General features: G+C 50.1%; 1 protein-coding gene across 3 annotated transcripts in view; it reads right to left on the bottom strand.

Annotated features, from left to right (window-relative positions):
• KIAA0513 (KIAA0513 ortholog) overlaps positions 1-27,837 on the bottom strand; it is a 52,373-nt gene that overhangs the window by 20,331 nt on the left and 4,205 nt on the right. For all 3 annotated transcript variants that reach the window (XR_008200928.1, XM_052656991.1, XM_052656992.1), the window contains exon 2: positions 1,895-2,402. Coding sequence is in view for 2 of the 3 variants with exons in the window: in XM_052656991.1 (XP_052512951.1) it covers positions 1,895-2,223 (329 nt within the window). In the remaining variant the exon portion in view is untranslated. The remainder of the gene's footprint in view (positions 1-1,894; positions 2,403-27,837) is intronic.

Raw genomic sequence — 27,837 nt, 5'->3', positions numbered from 1 at the left:
AGGAAAGCTTTAATCCTCTGGAACTAAAAGGACTACAGTCGGGGAAGAGGAAGGATAGCACACCTAAGTGCAGGCGACGCTGGACCCTGGACCCCGATCCTCGCCTCGGCTCCCCGACGGACTGCACTCCACCAAGTGCAGAGGCACATTCTAGCCTCTGGGCAACCTCGAGAGCAATGGGTTTATTGCTGTTTCCAAGATGAGGACCCTGGCTGGAGGGTCAGACACAACTGGGGAATAGCAAGCGGGAGCCCCATGTAGACTTCCTGGCTCCAAAGCCCACGAGACCGCCCGTCTCAGTGAGGTTTGGGCACTCACAAGGTCCACAAGCCTCTGACAGCTGGGCTCTCCAACTCACCTGACCTCCCCTCATCTTTAGAGCTGATGAGGTATGGAGCCACCCACTGGAGTTAAGAATTCCTAAGCTGCTCAGTTTCAGCAGGACATACGGAGCCCACGGTCTGATGCCCCTCCAGCCATCAGAGGGCCTCGTTGCTTATTCCACTCACTTCTGAAGGGCCAGTCTGCTCTCTGATGCTCCCCGGTTCTGTGTGTGAGGGGTGAAGATAGGGGAGGGGGCCCCAAGCCTGCGAGTCACCACCACCAGGGTGGACAACATGCTCACCTGATCTAAACCACTTCTAATCACTTTCGTGGGGGAGGGGCAGTACTCTACCTCCAATCTAATGACTAAATTGGGGTAGCAGAAGGCTAAAGATCAATTGGCTTTTGTAATTTCATTTATTTAAGGTTTCATAGAAAACATCTTGGCCTGATTTATCCCAAAATACCAACACAGATGAAACATAATAATTTGCCAGGCATGTGCATGGAGCTTTGGAATGAATGCTCTTGACAAGGCATCTGACTCAGTTGTCCAGGTTCCATACTGCCGACAGACAGGCTGCCACAAATCTCGATTGGCCTTCCTGGCAAGTCAGTGAGCTTCTGGGCTTTCTCCCCTTTTCATTAACTGGGTGTACTTGGAGAAAGCTGACTAATTTCAGTGTGAGTCAAACAAAATAACTAGGAAGCCACATCTACTGCTATCCCAGAAAGCACTCAAAATCACACATAAAAGCATTTGGGGGATGGACAATTATTGGGATGCTAATAAACTCTTTTCCTCTCCAACCGCAGAGAAAACTGAGCCACATCTGCCAAAGGTGGAAATCACCCTGCCAGTTAACCACTGAGGGGCTAAAGCACAACAGGAAACGACATCCTCGCTGTGTGCCGTCAACAGGCAGAAATCCTTCTTATGCTTTAACGAAGCTGGAAAAGGGTCCCTTTGGTCAGAGCTCCTCAGGCCACATGTGCCCATCTCAGAGGCCTTGTTAAAAGCAGATTCTGACTCAGGGGGTCGGCTGGGGCCCAGGACTCTGCGTTTCTAACAATCCATTGGTGCTGATGCTGCAGGTCCTGAGGAGGGACCTTCAGCATTTCACGTGCTGCTGTGCAAAGATGCAAGAGCAGCATCGAGACCTGAGGCCTGAACTGAACCCGTGTTTCCCTTTCCCCTGCTGAGCTGGTAACAGCTGTGAAACAGATTCCCAGGTCCAGCCTCTACTTCTGCGCAGCTATCTATGCTCCTGGTTCAAACCGTCAGAAGCCACCAAAGCGAGGTGGGAGAAAGGTGCGAGGGCAAGTCCCCATCCTAGCAGCTGAGTCAGGGTAGCGAGAGGCATTGGTACCTGAAACCTTCTGCCCTTACAGCACCCCTAATTCGCTGTCAGCTACAGCACCTTGGAAGGCATGCCCACGGGGGCTCACCTCAGATGCAGAGGAAGCAAAGCCCAGCCCTGAGCGGGGGGAATCTCCCCAAGGGGGTCTGCAGGCAGCCTGTGGTGCTGAGCCAGGGAGGTGCCAGCGGCGGGTGAGGGCTGGGGCTTACCCTCCAGAGAAGATCTTCTCCACGTAGCCGCGCATGAACTCGCGGAGCTCGAGCAGCTCCTCATCCTTGGCCGAGTCAGCGCTCTGGTTGGAGGAGAAGGACTCGTTGGAGGAGGAGCGGCGGTACTGGCCCCAGGACGGGTGAGAGGGAGACTCGCCCATGTCATTCTCGCTGTCCGCGGACTCCGTGGTCTCGCTCTCCGAGGCTCCCTCTCCCGGGGAGCTATCCCCATCCTGCAGCTTCGGGGGCGGCGCCTCCAGTGGCGAGGAAGCAGACGGCTCGGCCCCAAAGTCAATCAGCGAGCCCACGGGGACCTCGGGGGCCTCCATGGCTCAGGCGGGGGGCTGCAGACCAGGACGTCGGGTGGGGAGGCTGGGGGACGGGGTTCCCAGGTGCGTCAGCAGGAGCCGGAGGCGGAGCGGGAGCCCACCGGGCGCATGTGCGCTGCTTGGGAACTGCTGGCGGCTGGGACTGACTCCTCCGGATGGCCCAGGGGGCCCTAAGGCATCTGTAATGGAAGCAGAAACACATCATCGTTCTCACCATGAGAGCTTCCCAACTTAGATGAAGGAATTAGGACACTCCTGCCCCATCAGAAAAGTAAAAGTAAAGTCGTGTCCGACTCTTTGCAATCTCTTGGACCACCTGGCTCCTCCGTCCATGGGATTTTCCAGGCAAGAATACTGCAGTGGGTTGCCATTTCCTTCTCCAGGAGATCTTCCCGACCCAGGGATTGAACCCGGGTCTCCCGCATTGTAGGCAGACGCTTTACCATCTGAGCCACCAGGGAAGTCTTCTGCCCCTCAGAAGAAGCTCCCAACTTCCAGAATTTGGGCCAGCTCTCTGCTGATGTCCTCTGCCACTCCCTCACCATTAAACATCTGCCATATGATGGGCAAACAGCGAACAAACACACCAATCAGGCTTTCTCCAGACTAAGCAAACAGACCTCAAGGGGGGCTGCTGCCGCTGACCCGCTCCCCACTCCAGCTGACCAGGCCGAGGCCAATAAAACCGGAAATCACCTGCCACCCGTTGTTACTGGATCAGCAGCGGTGGAAGACAGTGTCCTCAGGGGCAGGCTAGGCACATGGGCTCCTCACCTCCAAGGCCCGAGGCTCTCCCTTCCTGGTCCCCTTCTCAGCTTTGGCCGACTTAAGACCCAGGGCCTCCCCAGCTGTCACATGTGGGATCATCATGACCCCTCAAACCCTTCCATGGTTTCTAAGCGGCATTTGCCAACCAGACCCACCTCCTCCTCCCTGCCCGCTCCCTGCACCAGGGCCACCCTAGGCAACGGCATCCACCTCCTGGTGCCGATCCTTCTGACCCTTAGGCTGGGTGGTCCTCTCCCTTCTCCTCCATCTTCCTCGCCCCACCCGGAATTCTATTCATCCCTCTAGACTTGGCTGAGTACCACCTCTTCACAGACACTTTGCTCAAACCCTGTGCAATCTATTTACTGATTCCTGTGTGGCCACACTGGAACTTTACTGACACTCATTTAATAAGTCTGCTTGTTTGACAGATAGATATTAGTATTCCTGCTTACCCCACTAAAGTATAATCCCCTGAGGGGTGGACCATGCCTCAGTCACCTTTGTAGCAATATGTGAGCGCCCGGCACAGTTCAGTTCAATCGCTCAGTCATGTCCAACTCTGCGACCCCATGAACCGCAGCACTCCAGGCCTCCCTGTCCATCACCAGCTCCTGGAGTTTACCCAAGCACATGTCCATTGAGTCTGTGGTGCCATCCAACCATCTCATCCTCTGTCGTCCCCTTCTCCTCCTGCCCCCAATCTTTCCCAGCATCAGGGTCTTTTCAAAAGAGTCAGCTCTTCCCATCAGGCGGCCAAAGTACTGGAGTTTCAGCTTCAACATCAGTCCTTCCGATGAACACCCAGGACTAATCTCCTTTAGGATGGACTGGTTGGATCTCCTTGCAGTCCAAGGGACTCTCAAGAGTCTTCTCCAACACTGCAGTTCAAAAGCATCAACTCTTCACTGCTCAGCTTTCTTTACAGTCCAACTCTCACATCATACATAACCACTGAAAAAACCATAGCCTTGACTAGACGGGTCTTTGTTGACAAAGTAATGTCTCTGTTTTTTAATATGCTGCCCGGCACAGAGTCTTAACTAAGTGTCCACTGTATGTTTGCTGGATGGATGACCAGACCTGACTGTGAACATGCGCTGGGAGTTGGGAAGCTGATGATGCAGGCAGAACTGGGATTAGGATCTCTGCTTCTAACCAGGTCTCCACCAGTCAGTTCAGGGGTCGCCTGCCAGTTCTGGGGTGCCTCCCCAGTGACAAGAGAGGAGCCCTCCTGATATGAGTCCACCTTGATCCTGGGCCCCTGTCCCTGTCCTCTGCCTCTACAGATCCCAAATATCTAAGACAACACCTGGCAGATAGGTGGCTTCCCATACCGTACAACTAATGCATCTTGTGAGGCAATTCAGTATCAAAACTGCATTTACTGCCTCTTAAGAGCTTAATGTCCACGGATCGATTATGGGCTCCTCCAAATGCCCCAGCCCAGGATATTTTTAGATGTCCTGAGTCAAAAGGATGGGATGGCTGCCTCCCTGTCACTGCAGAGGCAATGGCCCCCTTCAGGAGAGTCTGACAAAGACTGCCTTGGTCCAAAAAAGAGCCCCAGCATGAATCCCAGCTTGAACTTTCTGGGCCAGAAGAGCAACACAAGGTGTGCAGAGAGTCCACAACTACGGAGCAGTGGGCTGGGGTCAGGCCAGCCCTGGGCACTTTGTGCCAGCAGGCGGGTGAGCTGTGGCCTCTGCTCCCCGGGCCGGGGTCCCGGTCAGAGACATCAAGGGCAGGGGAGGGCTCTAAGGTCCTTCAGACAACCATGCTCTCTGCTCTCCAAAGAAGAAAAGATCACGCCTATAACGACTCACCAGATATTAAAAATGGAAAATCACACACTAGGAAAAATGTGTGTAGCTACCATGACAGGAAAAATTGAGTTAATTATACTTATGTGAGAAATTCACCCAAATCCAATTTTTAAAAAATCTATAACACTACTCATTTAGGCAAGGCATACAAAAAGAAGCTATTAAATTCTTAGACAATTCTTCAACCCATACTAATAACCACACATACAGATAGGCAAATTAAAACAATTAGGTACCAGCTTACACTAAAATGTAAGCAAAAATTTGAAAACTATAAATTTTCAAAGCAGATGAGATTATGATAAAACTAATATTTTCAAACAATTTCAGCAACAAGGATAAATATTAATAAGATTTTAGAAAGCAATTTCCATAATTTTTAATCTTCTTTCCTCTGATCCAAGAATTCAAATGCTTGAAATTTATTCTAGGAAAGTAATTCCAAACAGTCAAAAACAGTTATGTGGTCTGTAACAGTATTTATAATCCTCATAAATTAGGGGGGAATCTAAATACAGTAAAGTGGCAAATAAAATCTAACAACTTGGTGCAATGGTAATCAGTGTATGATGCAATTAGAAGAATTCACTTTATACTTACTTACATAAACAAATATTCTACAATCAACAAACATTTACTAAATCCTACTGCATGCCAACCTCTGTTCTGGGTGCTAGAAATACTGAAGTGAATGAGTTTTAATTGTACCATAATTACAATCACGTCCACGTATGAAAAAGGACTGAAAAAGCAGACAGAAATGTATATTACAGTGCTAAATGGCAACCCACTCCAGTATTCTTGCCTGGAGAATCCCAGGGACGGAGGAGCCTGGTGGGCTGCCGTCTATGGGGTTGCACAGAGTCGGACACAACTGAAGCGACTTAGCAGCAGCACAGTGCTGGCACTGAGATCTCCCTTTTTTATTTTGCTATCATTAACCATGTAGTTTACAATGAATAAAAATTCAGAGGAAAAGGAAACAAGTATCTTGAAACATTTCAGGATTTAGTCTGAAGGCTCCATATTTACCAAAGCAGAACCCGACAGCACTGAAGGGCAAAATCAGACCCTACTGTCATGGCTATTTCTGGTCAGGCCTGAGGTGCTTTCAGAGGCTGGTGGGGAGCTCTCCCAGCGCCTTTCTAGCTTGGAAATTCAGGGTGTGCATGAATCATTCTTTCCCAGAAGCCTCCTCAGTGGGCTCAGGAAGGAGAGGACAGGGTGAGGAGCCTGGCCCTGCAGGAGAGGAAGCACAGGTGCAGGAGGGTCCTGGGTGCCATGCGGGCACTACAGGCTGCAGGGTGCATGCCCCTCTGCCTGGGGATCTCTTCTCTCAACCAAACCTGCTCCCGGGGCTGAGATGCAGGTGAAGCAGCTGCTTATGCTGAGGGGCTTGGAAGTACCCCACCCCCTTCCTTCAGGAAGGGAACAGAATTATGGGCCTCCATCCAGGACAAGGTGACGGTCACTCTCAACACCCCAGGATCACACACCTCACTCGACTCCTGTGATCTCTAGCTAGAGAACTCAGAGGAAGTGGGCCCAGGGGGACTGACCGCACTGTCCCTAGGTAGGGCCAGCCAGGGGCTGCCGCTAAGGTTTGTGGGCCCAGTGGGATCAGACCTAAAGAACTTTCTCTCAAAGTGCTGAAATCCATTTCGTGAAATCTTCTATTTTATTTCAAAATACCTCTGGGCTAAAGAAGACATGTCTGCAGGTTGCACTCAATCCCTCTGCTTTGTCCTGCTTACAAGAAGGACCCCAGACCCACTCCAGGGCCACAGCTCTGGGTTTTAAATCAGAGTGGAATCTCTGCAAATACCATTGATACTAAAAATGTCTTCTACAGACTTGCAGTCAAATGGACCTTCCTGCAACTGCATCCTCACAATTCACCTCCTGGGCCCTAGAGCAGAAGCCTCTACCAACCAAGTGAGTGAACCAAACTAGACTAAAATCCTAAGTCAGCCTATGGCTCTAAGAGGAGCCTTCTTCAGACTCAGGGTCAGAGAAGTGGGTATCTGAGCCGAGATGGAAGACTCATAAGAACCCATAAGACTCTAGGGTCTTCTGAGCAGAAGACAGTGTCTTAGGGGAAGGAACAGCCCACACAGGGGGCCTAGGCAGCCATGACTTTGGAAAGTTCCAGACAAGGGAAGGCTAAGGAGGGAAGAGGTTGGTAGGGTGGAGGGGCTGCAGATCAGGACCCTGGGTTGGGTGCTCAGGGTGCCTGGCAGGTAGCCATGGCAGCAGTGTGGAACAAGAGCAAGGGGGCCAGGGGAGCTGGGCGCGGTGGGCGCGTTCTTCCAGGAGCTTTCCTGACCTCGTGCGCTCCCCCACCCCCGCGCCCCACTGTGGCAGGAACTCGGAAGGAGACTGCCTTCTGTGGCTGCGGACCACATCTCCTGAGGCTTTGCTCAAAGCCTGATTTCGCCAGCACCCAGAGCACCTGGAGCGAGCACTTCTCCAGCAGGCTGGCCCTGGGCAAGCACACAGGCTCCCGGGGCCAGGGCAGACTCCAGAACCTTCTGTAGCTCTCCCCTGCCATCTGTGTCAGGCAGCTCCCTCTCCTCCAGTGCCCCTGAGCCACCAGAGGTGCTGCATCTCCCACCAGAAGAGAGGACACGCTGGCTTCTACTCCCTCCATCCCGCCCACCCCGCCTCTCACAGCATCAGGGACTCGAAGCTGGGGGGCGGGGAAGCAGGGGGCCCCCTGTACATGGTTAAGAAGTGACCAGGCACGGAGTCCAAGCTTGGGTCAACGTCGAGCCCAGGCTCTCGATCACTACGTGGTCCCTACAGGGGCCTCTCTGATGCTCTCCTGTAGGTCAGTCACCCTCCCGAATCTACACCATGGCCTAGAAGGTAGGCCCAGGGCCACTCTTGTCAAATGCCCTCCCTGCCCCGGAGCAGAGAACCTCATGCAGGTCTTCACTGCACTTGCTAGATGGCTTCTCCCCTGCAGTCAGTCAGGCTTGCTTGAGGATATTATTTCACCGTTTCCCCTTTATCATAAAGAGAAATTAGAGAAAGATCTGGAAGCAAAAGAGGAGGAAGAAAAAGCTGATCCCACCATGCCAACAAAACCCCACCTCCACCTGCACAGCTGCCCTCCTGGTCTTGGTCAACAGGAAAACTCCTTTCCTACCACGGCAATGCCGAGAGAAATCCGGATGTGCGTCCTGCACCTAGCAGGGGCAATCCCTCCTGTGACAGCTGCAAACCTCAGGTGACCCAGTGAAGATGGTCTTGTCCAGTCCCCGAGGAGTGTCTTATTTCAAGCAGACCTCACGCAAGGTCAACTGACAGTCTGGGTTTGGCTGTAGGGACAAGGGGAGGGCAGACAGGCCCCTGCCTGAGGTTGTCTGGGGCTGTCTTGAGACAAGTGAGCTCGATCCGTGGTTAGACTAGTTACCGCTTTCGGTTCAGCCATTAAGAGACTCGATAATGAATGGTTTCCAGGAAAACTGCACCTCACTGGAATAGCTGGAGGAGAGGGGAAGGAGAAGAAATAGGGGACACCTTTCCCATGTGCTGCTGCACCCATCGCCCAGTAGAGAGGCTACTGCAGCCACGATGGGTGGTTCCACAGAGCCCCGCTCCCCTCCCCGGGCACCCGTCTGTGCCCTGGCAGGGTCCCAGCAGCATGGAGCGCGGCAACAACTTCCACACCTGCCCAGCCTGCCACAAACAGTCAGCCTCACAGCACAGAGGTTCTTCCTGCGGCTCCATCAGCATCTGTTCTGCGAGCGCCCCTCCCCCTCTACAGTCCCAGGGCACAGAGAGCCCCCTGGGCTGGCCTGGGGCTGCGGGGGTGAGGAGGAGCCTCAGCCTGGCTGCAGAGGCCAGACCAGCAAGCCCCAGCCAGATCTCAGCCACTACTGAGGCTTGTGAAAACCTGCTCCATGTTGCTCAGAACCTCTCCCACAGCAAGACGACAGCAGAGATCTTCATCCGCCTGCAGGGGCTGACCAGCTCAGCCCCCAGCTCCTGACAGATAAATCCGCTCAGAGATTTCTGGCTGTGTGATAACTGACATTGTTCTGGAATCAGGAAGAAATGTGGGGCCATTTGGGGCTTTGAGGCAACAGTCATTCCAATGAATGAACATATGTCAAATAAGAAGTGTCAGGGCTGTCCTTTTAGATGTCAGCTGTTCAGACAGATTTATGCCCAGTCGATGTGGATCGAAGATGACATCAGGCCAGGAGGATCAAAGGAAACCATTACTGCAATTGGGCAATTAATGTAGTGGAGCTTCCTGGCAGCCAAAGCAAAAGGGGGAATTATGCTCAGTCATAAGATTCTTTCCATTCTGACAAATTCATCTGTAGATGAACCTTATCGAGATACCAAATTTAAAAATCAGTTTGACAAGAAAATCCTCATATGAAGAGTGCTGATTATTACAGTGAAAGTTTCTAACAAGTTTCTGCAAAAGATACATGCCAAAGAGATGCCAAAACACCTGTTTTGAAAATAACTCTCCAGGACTCCCCTGATAGTTCAGTGGTTAGAACTCTGTGCTTCCAATGTAGGGGATGGTGCAGGCTCAACCCCTGGACAGAAAATTAAGATCATGCATGCTACACGCATGGCCAAAAATAAATGAAATGAAATGACCCTCTAAAACCCAAAAGGTATATGTTACATCCATTGGGAGCAGGTATCTGTCTGGCTGGAGCACGCTACGGGGTGAAGGTGAGCTCTCGTTGGTGGTGCCAGGATGGAGCATCACGAACCTGGAGACATCACAGTTGATATGCCCGCAAGGGTCCCTCTCCCTCAAGTCCGATGTCCCTTCAGGGTTTCTGGCCAGCCCCAGTCACCAACCATTCACGGCTGAACTCTCTGAAGAGCACTTGCACCAACATTCTAACTTGGTGATCAAAATAGGGCAATGAGAGCTGGAGGGGGGCAGGTCAGTGGCGCCCCAAGGCCCTGCTCGAGGCACCAGCTCAGGGTTTCCTATCGGGATGGGAGCCCACGCTGGTTACAGAGATGGGAGCTGAGCACCTGGGGATGAATCACAACCCACAGTGGGGAGTCTCCGAATCACATCTCTCACTGGTGAGGAAGCAGAGAAGATGGGTGGGGAGTGGGGAGGAGGACAAATATAACCGGGTTTCAAAAGGGAAGGCGGTGGATGCTGGGACAGAGTGAGAGCTGCGTCAGGGAACATCCACAGGTCTAAGCAGGGTGGGTCTGTGAGCACAGGATTGTGAAGCAGTGAGGACGAGGTCAGAGCTGATGCCAAACTGAGTGTGTGTGTGTGTGTGTGCCAAACTGAGCATGTGTGTGTGTGTGCCAAACTGAGCATGTGTGTGTGTGTGCGTTTCTTGCAGATTCATACACCAAGGCAATGCTGTGGGAACAGCACGTGGGCTATAGCAGGACTAGAGAAATGCATTACAGCTTTGAGGACAAAACAGAAAAAGGTGGCCTGAATGCTGTGTTATTAGGTGGATTCACAGTTTTTTGCATTTTAAGATCTCTGAGATCAGAGGTGTCTTGGCACTGCTTCCAGCTAGGCCCATGAAGATACATTTGTCTCTGCTTGGAGACAAAATTGGTACCTCTTTTATTTTTTTAAATAATTTTATTATTTATTTTTTTGGCCCCGCACCACGCGGCATGCAAGATCTTAGTTCCTCAACCAGGAATTGAACCTGCACCCCTTACACTGGCAGCTTGGAGACTTAACCACTGGACTGCCAGGGAAACCCCAGCCTCTGTCTTCGAATAACTCATAAATTATTAGTGTGGGAACCTGACATTCCAACTCAGAGTTTCACAAGTCCCCGGTATGCGTGCCACGAGTCGATGGGTTTGATGCTGATGAGAACAACAAACTCAAAACTGACCTTCGGCTGCACTGTCAGGAGCACCCAATCCAAAACCCGAGAGATGGTTTCAGTCAACTCTGCCTCCGCTGGTCAGGCAGCTCCTGGAACATTCTGTCCAATCCCACACCCCAGAAGGAGTTGGCAGCTCCTCTTAGGGCAGCAAATCGGAGTAAACATGCCTGGAGACCCAGGCCTCAAGCTCCCCAGTCATAGGGCCCAGAGCAGCCCAGCAGGATACATCAGTTTGGAAAAAGTAATAAACATTTAATGTGATAAATGCTTGTAAGACTTGTGGAAAAGGAGAAAGCTATTGAGAATCTGGAGTGTGCTTAGTCACTCAGTTGTGTCCGACTCTATGCGACCCCGTGGACCATAGCCCGCCAGGCTCCTCTGTCCATAGGGATTCTCCAGGCAAGAATACTGGAGTGGGTTGCCATGCCCTCCTCCAGGGGAATCTTCCCAACCCAGGGATCGAACCCGGCTCTACCTGTATTGCAGGTGGATTCTTTACCATCTGAGCCACTAGGAAAGCCCAAGAAGAATCTGGAGGGCAACCCAAAAATGATAATAAAAACAAAATCCCACCTGATAACCGTGTCACGTGAGCAATGGTGAGAAATTCAAGGGGGATTTACTGAGGGGGTGAGTAACTTGGGAGAAGAGACAGAGGCTTCAAATCTGGGAGGAGCGGCCGTGTGACCAAGCGATCAGATTGTCCCCTGTGGTTCCGGCAGGAAGAGCAGATTCCCAGCAAGGCAACTGTCTCCACCCCCAGAATGGACCCTCCAGAGTCTCCTTCTTGAAAAGGAAGTTGGAAGCAGAAGGTGTTAGTGGGAGAGGCCACGGGACCGTTAGGGTCTTGTGCCATTTCCAACCCGAGATAACACTTTATGACACTGAATGCAGGTTTTTCTCCATTGCAGCTGTTGTAATGGTTATAGCCGAAAACGGTTCCTATTTTATGACCTCCAGGAAGAAGCAAAGGTCTAAAATATTCACAGTTCCCAGGAAAAAGAGATAAGGGGCCATCTGCTGGCTCCCTCACACCTGACCCTGGTGGGTCAATATTAAAACTGCCAGGATGGGCTGGGCAGTGTGCTAAGGTGGGGAATAGGGTCGTAGAGGAGACAAGTTTCCTATAGTCTGGTGCAGGCTGCCTCCCTTGGTTCAGCAACACTGCAGAAGGCTCCAGGAATTCAACCAGCCGCAAGTGGATCAGGGAGGAAGAAAAAGGAATACGACAATTACAAACCACTGGCCCCTCCCCAGTCTAAGTCTTTGAAATGTCTTAGTTTCCCAAAGTTGCTTTAAGTCTCGACTCAAAAGTCATCTCTCATCAGTGCCTGGAAATGCCTTTTGCACTTTACTGATGTCTAACTCATCCCAGGTAATTCCTCGATGAATTGGCAAGTCTTGAGTTTAAGGCAACAAAGGAGGAGTTTGGTGATGGGTGTTTGCCATCAATTCCCACCACTAACTTACCGGGTTGACCGCACTACAACCCAACGTTAGAACTGACTAGGCGCACCCCATCCCTCCATGAGCAGCTGCACTTCTTTTTTTTTTTTCCCACACCTCTAGGCAGTTGGGATCTTAGTTCCCCGACCAGGGATCAAACCTGCACCCTTGAAGTGGAGTCCTAACCACTGGACCACCAGGGATGTCCCAGCTGCACTTCTTTAGTAAAAGGACACAGCTGACAGTTCAGTGACAGCTGGGTTCCATCTGGATACAGATGGACTTGGCCTTCCATTCTTCTGGGTAATTTGGCAAAATAACTGCCTCCTACCTGAGCCCCTGGCACAGAGATAGCCGCACTTTATTGAATCGAAATAGTTTCCCTAAAAATATCTGATCCTTGGTCCTTCTAGAGCCCAAGGCAGGCGAGGGATGGAACTCAACAAATGTCCATCCTCTTTGAGCTCAGTGCTTTGCCCCTGCAGCCCAACGCAGGGCCAAGACAAAGAGCCGTGTGCACCAGCCACCTGTGCCTCCTCAGGAGGGTCAGCTCTGGGCAAGTCCTCCTGGACGCGGGATCACCTGGAGGCCTCGGGGGGCCCTCGGCTTGACACCGCGAGTGACCATCACCGGTTGGCCATGACATCGTCATCTCTGGCTGGTGGTTGAGGTGCTCTGCCACCTGGAGCTGGTCAAGGCTGCTCATGCAGCTCTCCAATGGCCACATGCAGAGGGGACGCTGCTCTCATTCAAAAGCAACCCCACACAAGCATGAGGTTGTTGGTTTCTTCAAGATAGAACTTTCCTATAATCAGGCTACTTCCCTCTCTCTCTTTCCCCCCATCCCTCCCTGTCTCCCTCTCTCTGACACACACCGGGCCTTTGCTAACACTTTCTTCATTTCCTTATACACACCACCCACCTTCCTCTGGCTAAATCTCTTGGCACATCCAACCCCTGCTCTGCAATGTGGAGAAATCTGAAAATTGTGGTTGTGTCACACTGGTGTTCTCTCTAGGTCACCTGTGATCTTTTGAAATCCTGTTGAAATACATTTAACAATATTTTTAAAGCCTATCTAATTTATCCGAAGAAAATAGCCCCCAAAACCTCTATGCAGCAAGCTTTACAACAGCAAAAGGAAAGTGAAAATAAACTAAACGATCAACAAGAAAGTCGTGTCAATTTTGCTATTAATTCTGGCACTTCACTGAAATACAACAGAGAAAATAATGACAACACCGCACTGTGAAAATGCTTATGTTAAATGAAAATGAAGCAGAAAATGAAAAACCAAGATGTAATATTATATTCTCCCTGTAAACTATATAAAAACAATTCAGAACAATGCCACAGCTATCCTGTCTGCCTCACACTGTGCTTACAAGGATCAAATGAACTAATAAAGCAAGCCAGAAAAAAAAGTCAAATGGCTAAAGTACCATATGAATTCTGAATGGTATTTGTATTAGGCATGTGAAGAGTGTTCAGTACATGAACTGACAGGGCAATGGGGACTTTAAAGATCTCATCAGTATCAGAGACCCTGGAGAAAACGGCCGCTTCCAAAGTTCTGCCTTATGATTTTCAATGCTCTTTGCTTTCGTTTGTGTCAACAAGTGTAGACAGAAATTCAGTGACAGTCATTGGTATTAATGGTCCTCTCATTCAGAAAATCTTTTAAGAAAGCAAGAGTTATTCTTGCAATAAAGGCTTTGCTTTACTTGAGTGAGACAGAGAGGAAGGGAGAGGGGGATGGGGGGTAGGGAGAGAGAGAAGAATCTACTTTAAGAGATTAATTCTTTACCAAGCACAGGTCAGATTCTGTAGCACGAGGCTATACACATTGGTGACCACCTGGATACAAATACTTCAATACGCTAACGAGTCTCGACTCTCGGAGAGATCTTTCCCAGCTTCTCTGTGCACACATTTCCTAATACCCCAAACAGAGAGGAATACAGCTCAGGTGCCTGCAGTCAAACCATTCCCTTCAGCCCGGCAACCTGATGAGTGCAAGGGAGATGTGTGACGATGGGGTGAGGGGGGCTCAGGGGTTCCTTCCATCCGTCCTCTACGTGATGCTGCACATCTGTTACTGCACATCTGTAGCATTCCTGTTACTATTTTCCAAATCCTTCAACTTTCATCCATTTTTCCCTCCTTCCCCACATGAACCACAGTTCTCCTGTACCAGCTTCATCCTGATTTCCTGATGTCTCTGTTTGACCCAGCTTTCTTCATTGAATGCCTCTAAAACAGCCATCTTCCAGCTTCCTTATGGTTCTGACTGAGCAGAGTAATTAAGCACACACTCCATCCCATCTCACCCACTGAATGTGGCTATAAAACCTGGGCAGGATGGACAGGGCAGCTATTCGAGGGCTCTGAAAAGCAAACAGTAGCAGGCTGAGGAGGGAAGATGACCAGAATTTGAAGCCCTGCCAAAGTGGGGGTGATTCTGCCTCCTCCCGACTCCAGGACCCCAGCCTGGACTGCATACAACCCAGTACCAGAAAGCGGCCTCAGCAGAGCTCCAGAAGCTGGGCACTGGCGTGGGGAGCAGGGAAGGGGCTGCCTAGTTCTCAGAGGCAGCAGGCCCAAACCCAGGGCTGTTCCTCTGCTTCTGTCTTCCTGCTATTCTCATGTCCTAGCCCCCAGCAAGCCCCAGCTGCAGAGGGGTGCACAGGTGCCTAAAGCTTTGAGGCAGGAAGCTTCCTTTCCAGCTAGAGGAGCTGAAGGAGGGGAAAACCCCACTGGACTTTTCTCTCTTGGTCATCCTCTTGCTTAGTCATGGATGTGAGCTAAGTCCCAGGAACAGCGTAGCAGAGTAGGAGAAATAAGGTCCCGCCTTCAAGGCTGAAGAGCCAAAGAAAGAGGCCTCTGGAACTGGAAAGGGCCGGGGAGACAGTGGAGCAGGAGACGCTCAGGAGAACAGCCCCATAGAGCAGGGTAGGAGTCCTCCCGGGATCAGCCCTGAGCTCAGCATGTGCAGATACAGGCCTGAGCGGCATACTGTGGACTCAGAGCACCAAGCCTCGGGAAAGAACGCGGAACCACACTGGGACACACACAGCAGAGCTGAAGAGCATCATGAAGGCTTGGAAAACACAACTGACGCGGAAACCCACAGAGGGCTGGCAGGGATCTCGTATCTGAACTCAAGCGGGTCTAGCGCTTGCTACAACAAAGATGGCAGCATTCTCCACAGGATTTAAATAAGACCCGGAGTCTTATAACATAATATTCGTATATTCAGGATCAACCCAGAATTGCTCAGTATACAAAGAACCAGGAAAATCCTCAACTCACATGGGAAAGGACAATCAGTTGATGCCAGTGCCAAGATGACAAAGTATTAGAATTAATTAAGACTTCAAAGTCATTATTATAAAGCATACTCAAAGGAGTAAAGAGGAATGTTCTTGAAATAAAGGTAAAGACAAAAAGTCTCAGCAAAGAAACAGAAGAAATGAAGTGGAATCAAACGAAAATTTTAGAAGTACGAAATACTGTAACTGAAAAATTTTAAACCACTAGAACGGCGCAATAGTAGGATGAATATGATAAAGAAAAGAGACAGTGAACATGAAGACAGATCAATAAAAATGATCTAATCTGAACAACAGAGAGAAAAAAAAAGGTTTTTTAAAATGTGAGTAGAGCCTTGGGGACTTGTGGAGCAAAACGGAAGGGTCTAACATCTATGTCATTAGAGTCCCAGAAGAAGAGGAAAAAGAAGACAGTGCAAAAAATATACTCGTTGGCCATGCCCTCCGCAGCGTGACGTTGCTGGGTGACAGACACACAGACAGTGAATCAGGACAGAGTCCAGAAACAGCCCCACACAAGGAGAGCCAACCGAGCTTTGACAAAATTCCAAAAGCAGCTCCATGGAGTGAGGACAGCCATTTCAACAACAAATGGTGTTGGAACAACTGGACATCCATGAGCAAAGAAATAAGTAAACAGATAAACCTTGACCTGAAACCTTCACACCTATTAAAATTATCTCAAATGGATCACAGACCAAATGTAAAACTTTAAAAACTTTTCAACTAAAACAATGTGAAGAGTTCTAAGATATGACATTTGAAAGCACAGTCCACAAAAGGAAAAGTTGATATACTAGACTCCATAAAAATTAAAAATTTTTCTCTGTTAAAAACACTGTTAAAAGAAAAGACAAGCTAGAGACTAGGAGAAAATATTTGCAAATCACATATCCAATGAGGGACTTGTATACAGAAAACAGAAAGAACTCTCAAAACCTAACAGTAAGAAGACAAGGAGCAAAAGAACAGACATTTCACCAGAGGTGATATAGATGGTAAGTAAGTCCATGAAGAGGTATTTGACATCATTAGTCATGAGGGAAGGGCAGATTAAAACCATAGTGAGCCACCAATTGGGGTTTCCCTGGTAGCTCAGCTGGTAAAGAATCCACCTGCAATGTAAGAAACCCCAATTCAGTCCCTGGGTCGGGAAGATCCCCTGGAAAAGGGATAAGCTACCCACTCTAGTATTCTTGCCTGGAGAATCCCATGAGGGATCCCTCCTCCTCCCCAGAGGATCCTGGAGGGCTACAGTCCACGGGGTCGCAAAGAGACAGACACAACTGAAGCAACTTAGCACAGAGCCACCAATTACATACCTGCTAAAATGGCTAAAATAAAAAATATTAGTCATATCAAGTGTTGACAAGAATGCTGAGCAACTGGAACTCTAATATACATTGTTGGCAGGAATGCAAAAAGGTTTGCCAGCTGTTTTAGTTTTGCTTTTTAAGTAAACTTTGAAATTTTAGGGTAGTTTTAGATTTACAAAAAAGCTTCCTTGGTGGCTCAGATGGTAGAGAATTGGCCTGCAATGAAGGAGATGTGGATGCAACTCCTGGGTTGGGACGATCCCCTGGAGAAGGGAATGGCAACTTACTCTGGTATTCTTGCCGGGAGAATTCCGTGGACAGAGGAGCCTGGTGGGCTACAGTCCATGGGGTTACACAGAGACAGGCATGACTGAGCAGCCAACACTTTCACTTTTTTCACTTTACTGTAGACCTACCATATACCCCACATCGCCTTCCCTATTGTTAGCATCTTGTATTAGTTAGGTGTATTTGTTATTATCCATGAACCAGTATTAATCCATTCTCATTAACTGAAATATGTACTTTATTCATATTTCCTCAATCTCTTCCTAATGCCCTTTTTCTGTTCCAGGACCCCACAAGACACTGTCATCCTGTCTCCTCAGGCTACAACAGTTTCTCAGATTCTCCTTGTTTTTGAAAACCACAATAATTCTGAGGTGTATTTGTGTGTATTTTGTAGAATGTGCCTTACTGGAGATCTGTCTGGTATTTTTCTCATCGTTAGACTAGGATTATGGGTGTTGGGGAGGAAGACCCCAGAGAGAATGTACCATTTCTATCATATCATTTCAAAGGCACATACGATCAACATGACTCCTCCCAGGCGACCTTGATCATCAGGCTGAGGTCATACTTACCAGGCTTCTCCACTGAGAGTGCTCTTTTGTTTATCTCCCTTTCCAAACTGTGCTGTTTGGAAGGCTGTCGCTGTGGGCAGGCCCCCTTTAAGGAACGGGAAGTTATGCTCCAAGCCCTTCAGGGTGGAGGATAGACAGACATCATTTGGAATTCTTCTGGATGGGAGATTTGGGAAGTTTCTTATAAACATATACTTATCACACACACCCACTCCTAGATATGTATTTAAGAGAAATGAAAACTCAGGGTCACACAAAAATCTGTACACAAATGTTTCTAGCAACTCTATTCATAACTGTCCCAAACTGAAAATACCCCAAATGTCCTTCTCCGGGTGAATGACTAAACAAACTGTGGTGCACCCATACTAGAGTTGACCTCTCAGCAATAAAATCCCACCACACGTAACACCTTGGTGAACCTCAAATGCATGATGCTGAGTGAAAAACACTGTCCTTGGAAGTTCACCTACAGCCTGACTCCATTTCTAAGAGGTGCTCCAAAAGATGGGGGTCAGGGGCTGCCAGGAGCTAGGGATGGGGTGCAACAAACAGTGAAAGGGAATGCGGGGGAGACGGAGGAAGTGTTTCGTCTCTTAACTGATTTCGTGGTTACACAAATCTGTACGTATTTTAAAATACACAGAACCGTACTCCAAAGAAGTCAGTTTTACGATTTGTTGTTTAGTCGCTCAGTCGTGTGCAACTCTTCGCGGCCCCATGGACTGCAGCACGCCAGGCTTCCCTTATCTTCCACTCTCTTCCAGAGTCGGCACAAACTAAATTTTACTATACGTTAATTTTTTAAAAAGAGGTGGACGCAGCGAGCCAAGTGCTTAGAACAGGGGCTAATAAGTAAATAGTAGTTCCCTTCTCTTACAAAAAGTGGGGCCCTAGAGACCCCAGACCCCACAGCTCCGTGGCTGATGTTCATCCAGTCTAGCAGATGACCTAGATTTCTTGGTTTGGCAGGTACCTGTGTCCACATTTCTCCCAGGTGTCCATTTGGAACCACACACCCTTCCTGACAAACAGGTCTGGACCTGAATTCTTGGAGAACAGGGTCAAACAAATCAGTCCTTTCAGTCCCTGTGCCAGCCAAGCTTACGGGACACCACCTGCCTACACGTGGGCCACCCTTCCTCTGCAGGCAGACAGGGTCAGACACGTGAGACAAGAGTCGTCATTTTTCCATTTCTCATCCTTTGTCTACATGGAGGAAGGGGCCAAGTAGGAAGAAAGTACTCTGGATCAAGTCAGTTTGGTTTCAAAACAAAACAGGTGAGGCAATGCTAGTAGAATAGCCACATATCACAGGTGTGGGTATGCAGTGGCGACACACAGTAAGAAAGGTTTAATGAGAGAAAAACTCAAGAGAGAGACGACTTTCCCTGGATTCTCTACAGGAAGCACAAATAACCAAAGGCCAAAGTAAGGACAGTCAAGAGCAACTCGCTGCATCAGGGAGAGAGGGCGGCGGCCGCGCAAACACCTGGCCCACTGGCCTCCCCAGGGCTGTGCACAGCTTCCCACCCCCGGGCAGTGTCTCCTTTCCGACCCCCTCCCTCGGCTGGCGGGCACTGGAGGATGAGCCTCACCCACGGCCGGGTCCAGTCACGGGCCTTGAGACAAGTACAAAAGCCCAAGCAGGACATAAGGATCAGGGTCAGCCACCCGGAGGAGCTCCATTAAGCCTAGTGAGCTGACCACTGGGCTGAGAAGGTCAACTGAGCCTGCAGAGGCTGGAAAACAGGCCCCCCTGTGGCCCCAACATGTGGGGCAGGGCTCAGTGCCCTCCTCTGCAGTAACAGTGACTTGGGATCACTGAATCTTTGAAATGGAACTCAATTTCAAGAGCCCCCTGAGACTGTCTTAAAATAGTCACGGGCCCGCTGCTTAAGAACCAAATGAAAGGATCCACTCCCCAGAGAGCACCCCCACTTTACTGTAAGAGCCGGAGCAGCTCTGGGAGGACCCCGGCCCCTCTCCACCCACCCTTTCCTGCCGAAGAGACATCGGGGAACATGTCTGTCAGAGATCACGCCCGTGGCTAGGGATGGACCCCCCTTTCAGTGGAAGGAGCTGCTGGGAGAGTTGGGGGTCTCAGGCTTCTGCACACAGAAAATGCAGTCAAAGCTCCCCTCTGGGACCAGAGGGAAAGCCTGGGCTCGGTGACACAGGAGTCCCTCCCTGGGGACTCAGGGCTCCTGACTCGCACGCCAGGCCCCGGGTCACCACCTCCTCCCTTCAAGTTCACACTAGGGACCCAGCTTCCTCACGACTGATTGGACAAAGGCTGGGCTGCAGAGGCTGCACCAAGTGTCTATGCGGAGAAAGGATAAGACTTCTTATTTCTGAGCTGCTGTGGTTTTCAGGAAACAAGAGATGGGGAAATGCTCACGCCTTTCTAAAAACATGAAGGTCCACGGAAGGCATCTGAGGCAGTTAAGTCAGTCACACAGGACAGAACCGCCCGAGAAAGAAGAGACCAGCTCTGTAGGGCGGCGTCTGCTCCTGGAAGAAACATGGCCGCCAGGGAGCGGGCCATGCTTCGGGCTCGGCCACGCCTGAAGCTCTGCCAGCCATCAGCCCATCCCTCCAACCAAGGCCCAGAGTTCAAGAGAACTGGGGCGATGCCTCTGGGTCCCCTGCCAAGATGAGACAGGACACCCGCCTCCAGGCCGCCACCTCCACAGCTGGTTTTGCTTGTTCCTTCCTGGAGTGACTGGCCCCTGTGTCCCTATTCCATGTGAGTGTGTTGCGGGGGGGGGGTGGGGGGGGGTGTTAGTCGTTCAGTCGTGTCCAGCTCCTTGAGTTCCCATGGACTGTCAGTCCGCCAGGCTCCTCTGTCCATGGGACCTCCCCAGCAAGAATACTGGAATCGGTAGCCATTCCTTCTCCAGGGGATCTTCCCAACCCAGGGATCCAACCTGTGTCTTCTTCATTACAAGTGGATTCCTTGTACTGTCTGAACCACCAGGGAAGCCCCCATTTTCCCACTGCTGCCCCCTTACTGAGCAAATGTGTCTTCCTAAAACTCCACTCCAGACTCTCATGTTAACAGAAGAGATCCCATGTGCTCTTTAGACTGAGTATTCCTGAAAACATGACATGGAGGAGAGTGTCATCCCATCAAGAAGACCAGACCAGTGCTGCTAGGTTGTTCCAGTGACCAGACCAGCATGGTTGTTCCAGAGAGACAGACAGGCAGAGGGAGGCATCGGGGTGGGACAGCGGTCCAGCACTGCGGGACCTGATGACAGGGCATCCTCGATTCTACAGACAAGTCTGAGATGCGGAGCCAGAGTCCTTTATCAAGCCTTTTCAAGATCCTTATACCACTCATGACAGAAGCTACACACAGTTACATTTTTCTAAAAATTTTCTCCCCTTGCAAATTTGAATTTGCATAAAAGGACGGCATTTGCAGACATTGCAAAACAGACACTGCTCCCACCTCTCAGCAAGCACCGGAGACCTCTGGCCACACCTGAGCACTGCCGTGGTTCCCTCCTCCAGAAGGACTGTTGCTTCAGCCAGCGACAATGGTACGAGAAAGCCAAGGTGGCTTGGATTGTCCTTTCCCATAATGCTGTGACTATCATTTAGCACTTTTTAATAATTAACTAACTGATAATTACAATCAACACTCAGCGTAGAGCTAGCGCTCTATGTGGAGAACCGGCTTTAATTCTCCAATAACACAGGAGCTAGGTTAGTACTATTCCCATTTTATGGCCGAAGAAACTTCAAGGCTTAGAGAAGCTATCTAAAGAGCTTTTCAGATAACTATTTTAAACTAACTGTCTAAGGCCACAGAACTAAGTAAGAGGTCTAGATAAGCCCCAGCGAGTCTGGGTCCACAACCTTGCTGCTCACTGGCAGACAGCTAAGCATGCTCCAGGGAGCTGTCAGCGACCGGAGTGGATTACTGCTCCCTCATCAATCCCTAAGGGAGAAGATAAGCTATAGGTCTTCCTGTTTGGAAGTGATGCAGGCAATGTCAGATTTAGCAGTGTGACATTTTTTAGAAAGCATTTAAAGAAGTTTTTTAATTCCTACTTTTGTAGAGACTGGCAAACACACAGGGCTTAGTGCTGTTCACCCGCAAATGCTAGGTTTTCCTATTAGTTACTTAGGGTGGTTAAAACGTCTGCCTGCAATGCGGGAGACCTGGGTTCAATCCCTGGGTTGGGAAGATCCCCTGGAGAAGGAAATGACAACCCACTCCAGTATTCTTGCCTGGAGAATCCCATGGAAGGAGGAGCCTGGTGGGCTACAGTCCATGGGGTCACAAAGACTTCACTCACTCAAGGTCTTAATGGGGAAAAAAAAAACTGAACGATTTTAAAATAATAATAAAAGAACAAAAGGAGACGTCGGGCTTCCCTGGTGGCTCAGATGGTAAAGAATCTGCCTGCAATGTACAAGACCCTGGTTTGATCTCTGGGTCAGGAAGATCCCCTGGAGAAGGGCATGGCAACCCACTCCAGTATTCCTTCCTGGGAAATCCCATGGACAGAGGAGCCTGGTGGGCGACAGTCCACGGGGTCGCAAAGAGTTGGACAAGATTAAGCAACTAACACTTGCAAAGGAGCAAGAACAAAAACAATTATCCACTAAGTGATTCCAGATTTTATTTTACTCAAATAAAACCCCAGAGCGTTAGTGTCAGATGAGACTTAAGATTTCTAGAAGACAGTGGGGGCTGGCAGACAGACGGGATGGGGAGGGGCTTCTCCCCATCTCCAGTGGTTAAAGCAACGTGCTTCCAGAGCAGGGGTCCTGGGTTCAATCCCTGGTTGGTGAACTAAGATCCCACATGCCGCTCAGCACAGCCAAAAGATTTAAAAAAAAAAAAAAAGTTTTTTTTTAAATTAAAAAAAAGGGATGGGGAGGCTGACAGGAAGCTCAGGGGAAAGGTGCAGACTCACAGAAGCAGCTCTAAGATGGGAAATGGTGACACAGGGAAGTCAGCAAAGCCGCACAGCGGTGCACACGCAGCTGCGTCTGGAGCCCACACTTCTGCCCACAACAGCGCCGAGTGAAACAGAGAACTAGGGAAAAAAGGAGGGAGCACTCCTGCCCCAGGGCTGGTTTGACATCTCTCTGCTCAGTGCCGAGTCCTGCAACTTTCATCGTCCAAGGCCAAGGACACAGCTGCTGCCTCTCATCTCGGATGGAGGGAGTGCCAGCGTGACGGATGAAACGTGTTATCCTGTAGGGTTCAGGTCGTGCGTGTGACCATTTAAGTCCTTACCAAGTCGTGGGAATTGCGATTACGTTCTAGAGACACAAAGATAAATAGTATATGAGCCTTCCTTTCCCAAACACCATCTAAGAAGAGACAGACATAAGTGAATGATTATAGCAAGGGGGACCAGCGCCGTCATTCCAGGACGCAGGCGTGAATGGGAGACCGGAAGCAGAAGCAGGCGATACTGCCTGGGGAAGACCTGGACTGCACAGTTTGGGTGAAATCTGGTGGGAGCCTGCCAGCCAGGCAACGGGAGACACTGCAGAGAAAACAGCACGGGCACTTCCGACAGTCTAGTGGTCAGGGGGTGTGGTTCTATCCCTGGTCGGGGAACCGAGATCCTGCATCCTGTGAGGTGTGGCCAAAAAGTAAAAAGAAAGAACAAAGGAAACAGCAAGCAGCAGCAGGTGAAAGACAGCAGTAATTCCCAACACACACACACACACGAAGCAGCAGGCGAGAGACAGTAATAATCCCCAACACACGCGCGTGCACACACACACAGATGTTCAGACTTACTCAGACCCAGTCAGAGGGCTGAGGATGAGAAAGATCATCAAGTGTAGCACAACGCCACTTAATGTTTGCAAGTATTCTCTAAAAGTGTAAACCTGAAACTTGTCAGCAATCCCTGTCCTACCCACAATAGTATGGGAGCTGAACTCTCTGATTTTGGGGAGCGTTCATATTTAAGAAGAATTGAAACAGGTGAGATTCTGCAGTGCAGTCCTGCTTATGAGTTTAAGTACATGTCTGTTTGTTTGCTTGAAAATGTAGATGGCAGATGTTGACTTCGAGGTAGGTGGCAAGAAATGGGTTTCCGCTTCTGCTTTGCTGCAACGGTTTCCAAACAGCTTCCACGGGCGTACAGCACACGGATCCACAGTTCTCAGCACGGGCTTCTCCAGACGTCTTCCCTGCAGAATTCTAATTCGTGCTGCAAACGTGGAACGGGATTTTTTTCATCTCAAAGGCTTTAGCTGGAGGCAGTGCCTGTTTGGTCTGCCCTTTTAGGAAAAGAAATGCTAAATATGGGTGGGTTTACATGAAAGGGAGACAAGGGAATGAAAAGATGGGGCTGGCACAGAACCTGTCAAGTTTCTGGAGACTAATAACCTCCTTGACGTTACCAGAGGCAACTCAGAAACGCAGCCAACAGGAAGCCACGCTGATCAACAGCAGGGCTCTAGCAGCACGCATGCTGGATAATTCTCGGCAGTGGGGGCTGTTCTGTGGGCTCGGCAGTATCCCTGGCCTCTACCCACAGGTGCCTGAAGCACCATCCAGCTGTGATGAGCAGAAGGTCCCTAGATGTTGTCCCCAGTTGAAATCCCTGATCTAGATTAACTCTGAGCACTAACAACACCACAGAGCCTCAATCCTGTTCACTGCTTCCTTTTGAAAATCCTTTTCTTGGTAGTATCACCATCACCCGGCAAATAAGCTCAGTAAAGAACTATTGCGACAGGCCTGTGACATACCCAAGTCCTGATATGAAGCAGTTAGAGACCTACGAGAAACAGGAAGCCTTATGCATGAAATTCCCGATTAAAGGAGGCTCTAAATGGCAGTGACGACTATTCAGTTGCCTCTGGGATGTGAAGAGGAAGGAGATGTGGTTCATTTGTTCGGTGATGTGTTTGTTTGATCACTCAGCAAAAATTCTTGAGCATCACAGGGTGCCAGGTGCCATGCCAAGTGGACAAGGCAAACAAGTCCAGGCCTCCAGGAGCATGTGCTCAAATCAGAGAAGAGAGGTAAATAGGAGGCAGCATGCTCCCCATCGTAAGTGCAGTGATGAATGAAACAAAAGCACAAGCGGGACAGGTCTGCAGCCACTGTCCCTGTGTGGTCCTTGAGCCAGGGAACGCGATTCACTCAGACTGAGATGTGCCAACCACACAGATCCCAGACTAAGTGCAGGAAGAGAATGTAAGCTGTCTTGTTAACAATTTTTATATTGATTAGATATGTCAATGATCATGTCCTGGGCATACTGGATTAAATAAAATCTACTATTAAAGTTAACTGGGACTGTTTCATTGACTTGTTTGTGAGGCTGCCCACCAGCAGCCCGGCCCCAGCAAACGGCAAGTTCACAGGCTCTGTGGTGGGAATGAACTTGGCCTGGTTGAGGCTGGTGGGGTTGCCACCTGCTAGGCAGGGGCTTGGGAGCCAAGTTAAGGAGTCGGGGTTTCATCCCAGGAGCACTGGGAGAGACCTGGAAGGTTTGCCTCAGGGGAATGCCACGGTCTGATTTTAATTGTGCAAAGATGCTGCGCTCTGGTGACTGTGCAGAGATGGGACAGGTGAGGACAGAGAAGGACCACTGGGTGGGAGGGGTCAATCCCTGGGACCCCTCAGGTTTTGGCCCCTTGGGGTGACCTGAGAGATGGAAGTCCGAGAGGCTGCTTCCTTCATGGGGCACAAGGGTCTTACCAATTCCCTGTACGTTACATTTGGTTATGTGGACAACCTTTACTCCACGACAACAGGAAAATGAACTTTTTTCATCATCCAGAGCGGGCCTCGGGTTCCTGAGAGTGATCCTGCTGCTTCTCGAAGTCCAGCATAACCTGCCTCCCTCCAGAGAGGGAAGTGGACCAGCTTCCCTCTGTGAACCGGTTTCTATTTCCTGTGCATCACCACACGAATTAAGCTTTTCACTGTTGGATCTCACCGAATTCTTTGGCTTCATTCTTGGCATTTACTGTGAACTTTCAGTTCAGTTTAGCTTTCTTCTCTTGTGAGGCTTTCCCCCCGACACACTTTTCCTGGGCTCTATTTTTGCATCTTAGCTTCCCTGTTTCACCCTCAAAGCCCCTCACTCAAGGATGCCAGCTGAACAGGAACCCTCCAAGCTCACTAACTCTGGCATTTTCCCTTTGTGCTGCTCTCTCTAGATTCTCCTTTTCCCCTGCTTGTTGGTCATCACTGCCACCAGTGAGTCATCGGCTCTGAGTCATGCCTGGCTGGGATGCAAAGGCCTCGGAGCACACCTGTCTGTGAAAGGCTGGCCCTTGGGAACACAGCCCATACCCAGCACAAGCTTCCATACATGGATTCAGTAATGAGGAGAAAAAACAAGCCCCTTGACTCTCTTTTTTTCCCCTCCAGATTTACCATTTCTTTCAGCTTTTGGTGGAGATGATTCCCACAGTGCAATGCGTCTTGATCATTCACTTTGCATCTTCAGAGGCGGAAGGACGTTTCCAGAATGAGCCCAGAAGGCCCCAAGGATGAGAGGCTTTTCTTCCATGACGTCCCTCCTCTGTCATGGGACACGAAGTGTCACCCCGTGTGCCACGCTGGGACCACACCGCCTTTTGAGAGCTATGAAGATACCACCAAACTGTGCGCAAAGCATGGAGGATGGGCCCCACCCCAGACCAGGAAACGGGAGAGATGAGCTGTAAACACAGCGTGGTGCTGGGACCAGACCTGTGTGACCTGAGAGCCAGCGCTGCCCTCACAGGCTGTGACGGGAGGCACACAGGCCTCCTCACCAGGGCTAACCCTGAAGCTCAAGGCACCGGATCAGAACCCACAAATACAAGCTCTGCTCCCACACTCCTCCCTGAAGGCCCCACGCTCTACCATTGCAGATTCCTATTTTTCTAAGCATCTCCCTTCTAAATATAAAACTCTTGGCAGAGGTTCCCATCAGGTCTCAGCACCTGGGAACAGACCAGCCTAACAGGTCCCCACAGCAAGGGTTCTGAAAAGGCAAGAGGCATGAAAAGTCAGGATGGGAGTGCAGTGTGTGGGATGACATGGGGTGGGGGTGGGGGTGGCACTTGGGGACATTAAAGGACATCCAGTCTCTGCAAAGAGACACAGAAATGGGCAGAGATGGTGCTGCTGGGAAGGAGACGGAAGCCAGGGGAGGGGAGGTAGAGACAGAAATCACTTTTCCCTGGACATCCTCCCGTATCATTTGAGTTTTGTACCATCTGCATGAATTACCCAGCCAACAAACAATTAAATAAGGGAGGGGTGGGTATTGGGTATCTGGGTGAGACGAAGCCAGCAATAAAAAGACATCTGAAGGCGAAGGGACAGGTTACATTGGCCGCTCTGCTCACAGGCAGCCCTGCTCTCACCACCCTCAACCCCACTCTCCACCCACCAGGCCCTTTCACAAGTTTTTCTAGCAACTCCTGCATGGCCCTTTTTCTGAACCTTTTTCAGGGTCAAAATCTGAGACACTGAAACTCAGAATTCTCAAAAGCCTTACTTAAAAGCCCCTCAGAATCACTGGGAAAGTCCCACAAAGGAAAAATGTGACTCTTCTGATGTTGTGGCCTCCGGCTTCGACCGGCTGCACGAGGCCTGACACGGGAACATCATGTCCAGCGGCACCGTTTATCTCACCATCAGGGAGCCAACCCTCCGCCACAAGGACAGGGATAGAAGTGCGCCAAGGGAGCAGTCATCCCCCGAGGGCCCTCTGGAGCTGTCGTGGAAACTCCGCATCCTGCCCCGGGCTGGAGCCACCAGGGAGACCTAGCCACAAACGGTTATGGGGAGAGGCCACGGGCTCTGCAGTCAGTTGGGAGGTTCGTGCGGTCCTGGATGACCCTGCGAAAATCACTCTATGAGTCAGACCCTCCCTCTCCTCACCCGGGACACACCTAGAGCACAAGCTATAAGTTGCAAGTTGTAAGGATCACAAATACTTTAGGCACAAACATCCAAATCCATGTCATTAGCCCGAAAAATAACCCCCTCCTCCCAGTTTTACCCCTTAAAATGTTACTGGATCTCGAAGTTAGAATGCGTTACGCTTTGAGCATTCCATGAACTGAACCATGGAAAGAGATGCTGAGGGACCTCCCTGGTGGTCCAGTGGCTAAGACTCTGTGTTCCCAATGCAGGGGGCCTGGGTTCTAGATCCCACATGCCACAACTAAATATCCTGCATGCCGAAACTAAGACCTGGTGC

Source organism: Budorcas taxicolor, chromosome 18 (assembly GCF_023091745.1).
Source record: "Budorcas taxicolor isolate Tak-1 chromosome 18, Takin1.1, whole genome shotgun sequence".
NCBI lineage: Eukaryota > Metazoa > Chordata > Mammalia > Artiodactyla > Bovidae > Budorcas > Budorcas taxicolor.
The sequence above is the reverse complement of the archived record's forward strand: the minus strand, read 5'-3'. Positions and strand labels throughout refer to the sequence as shown.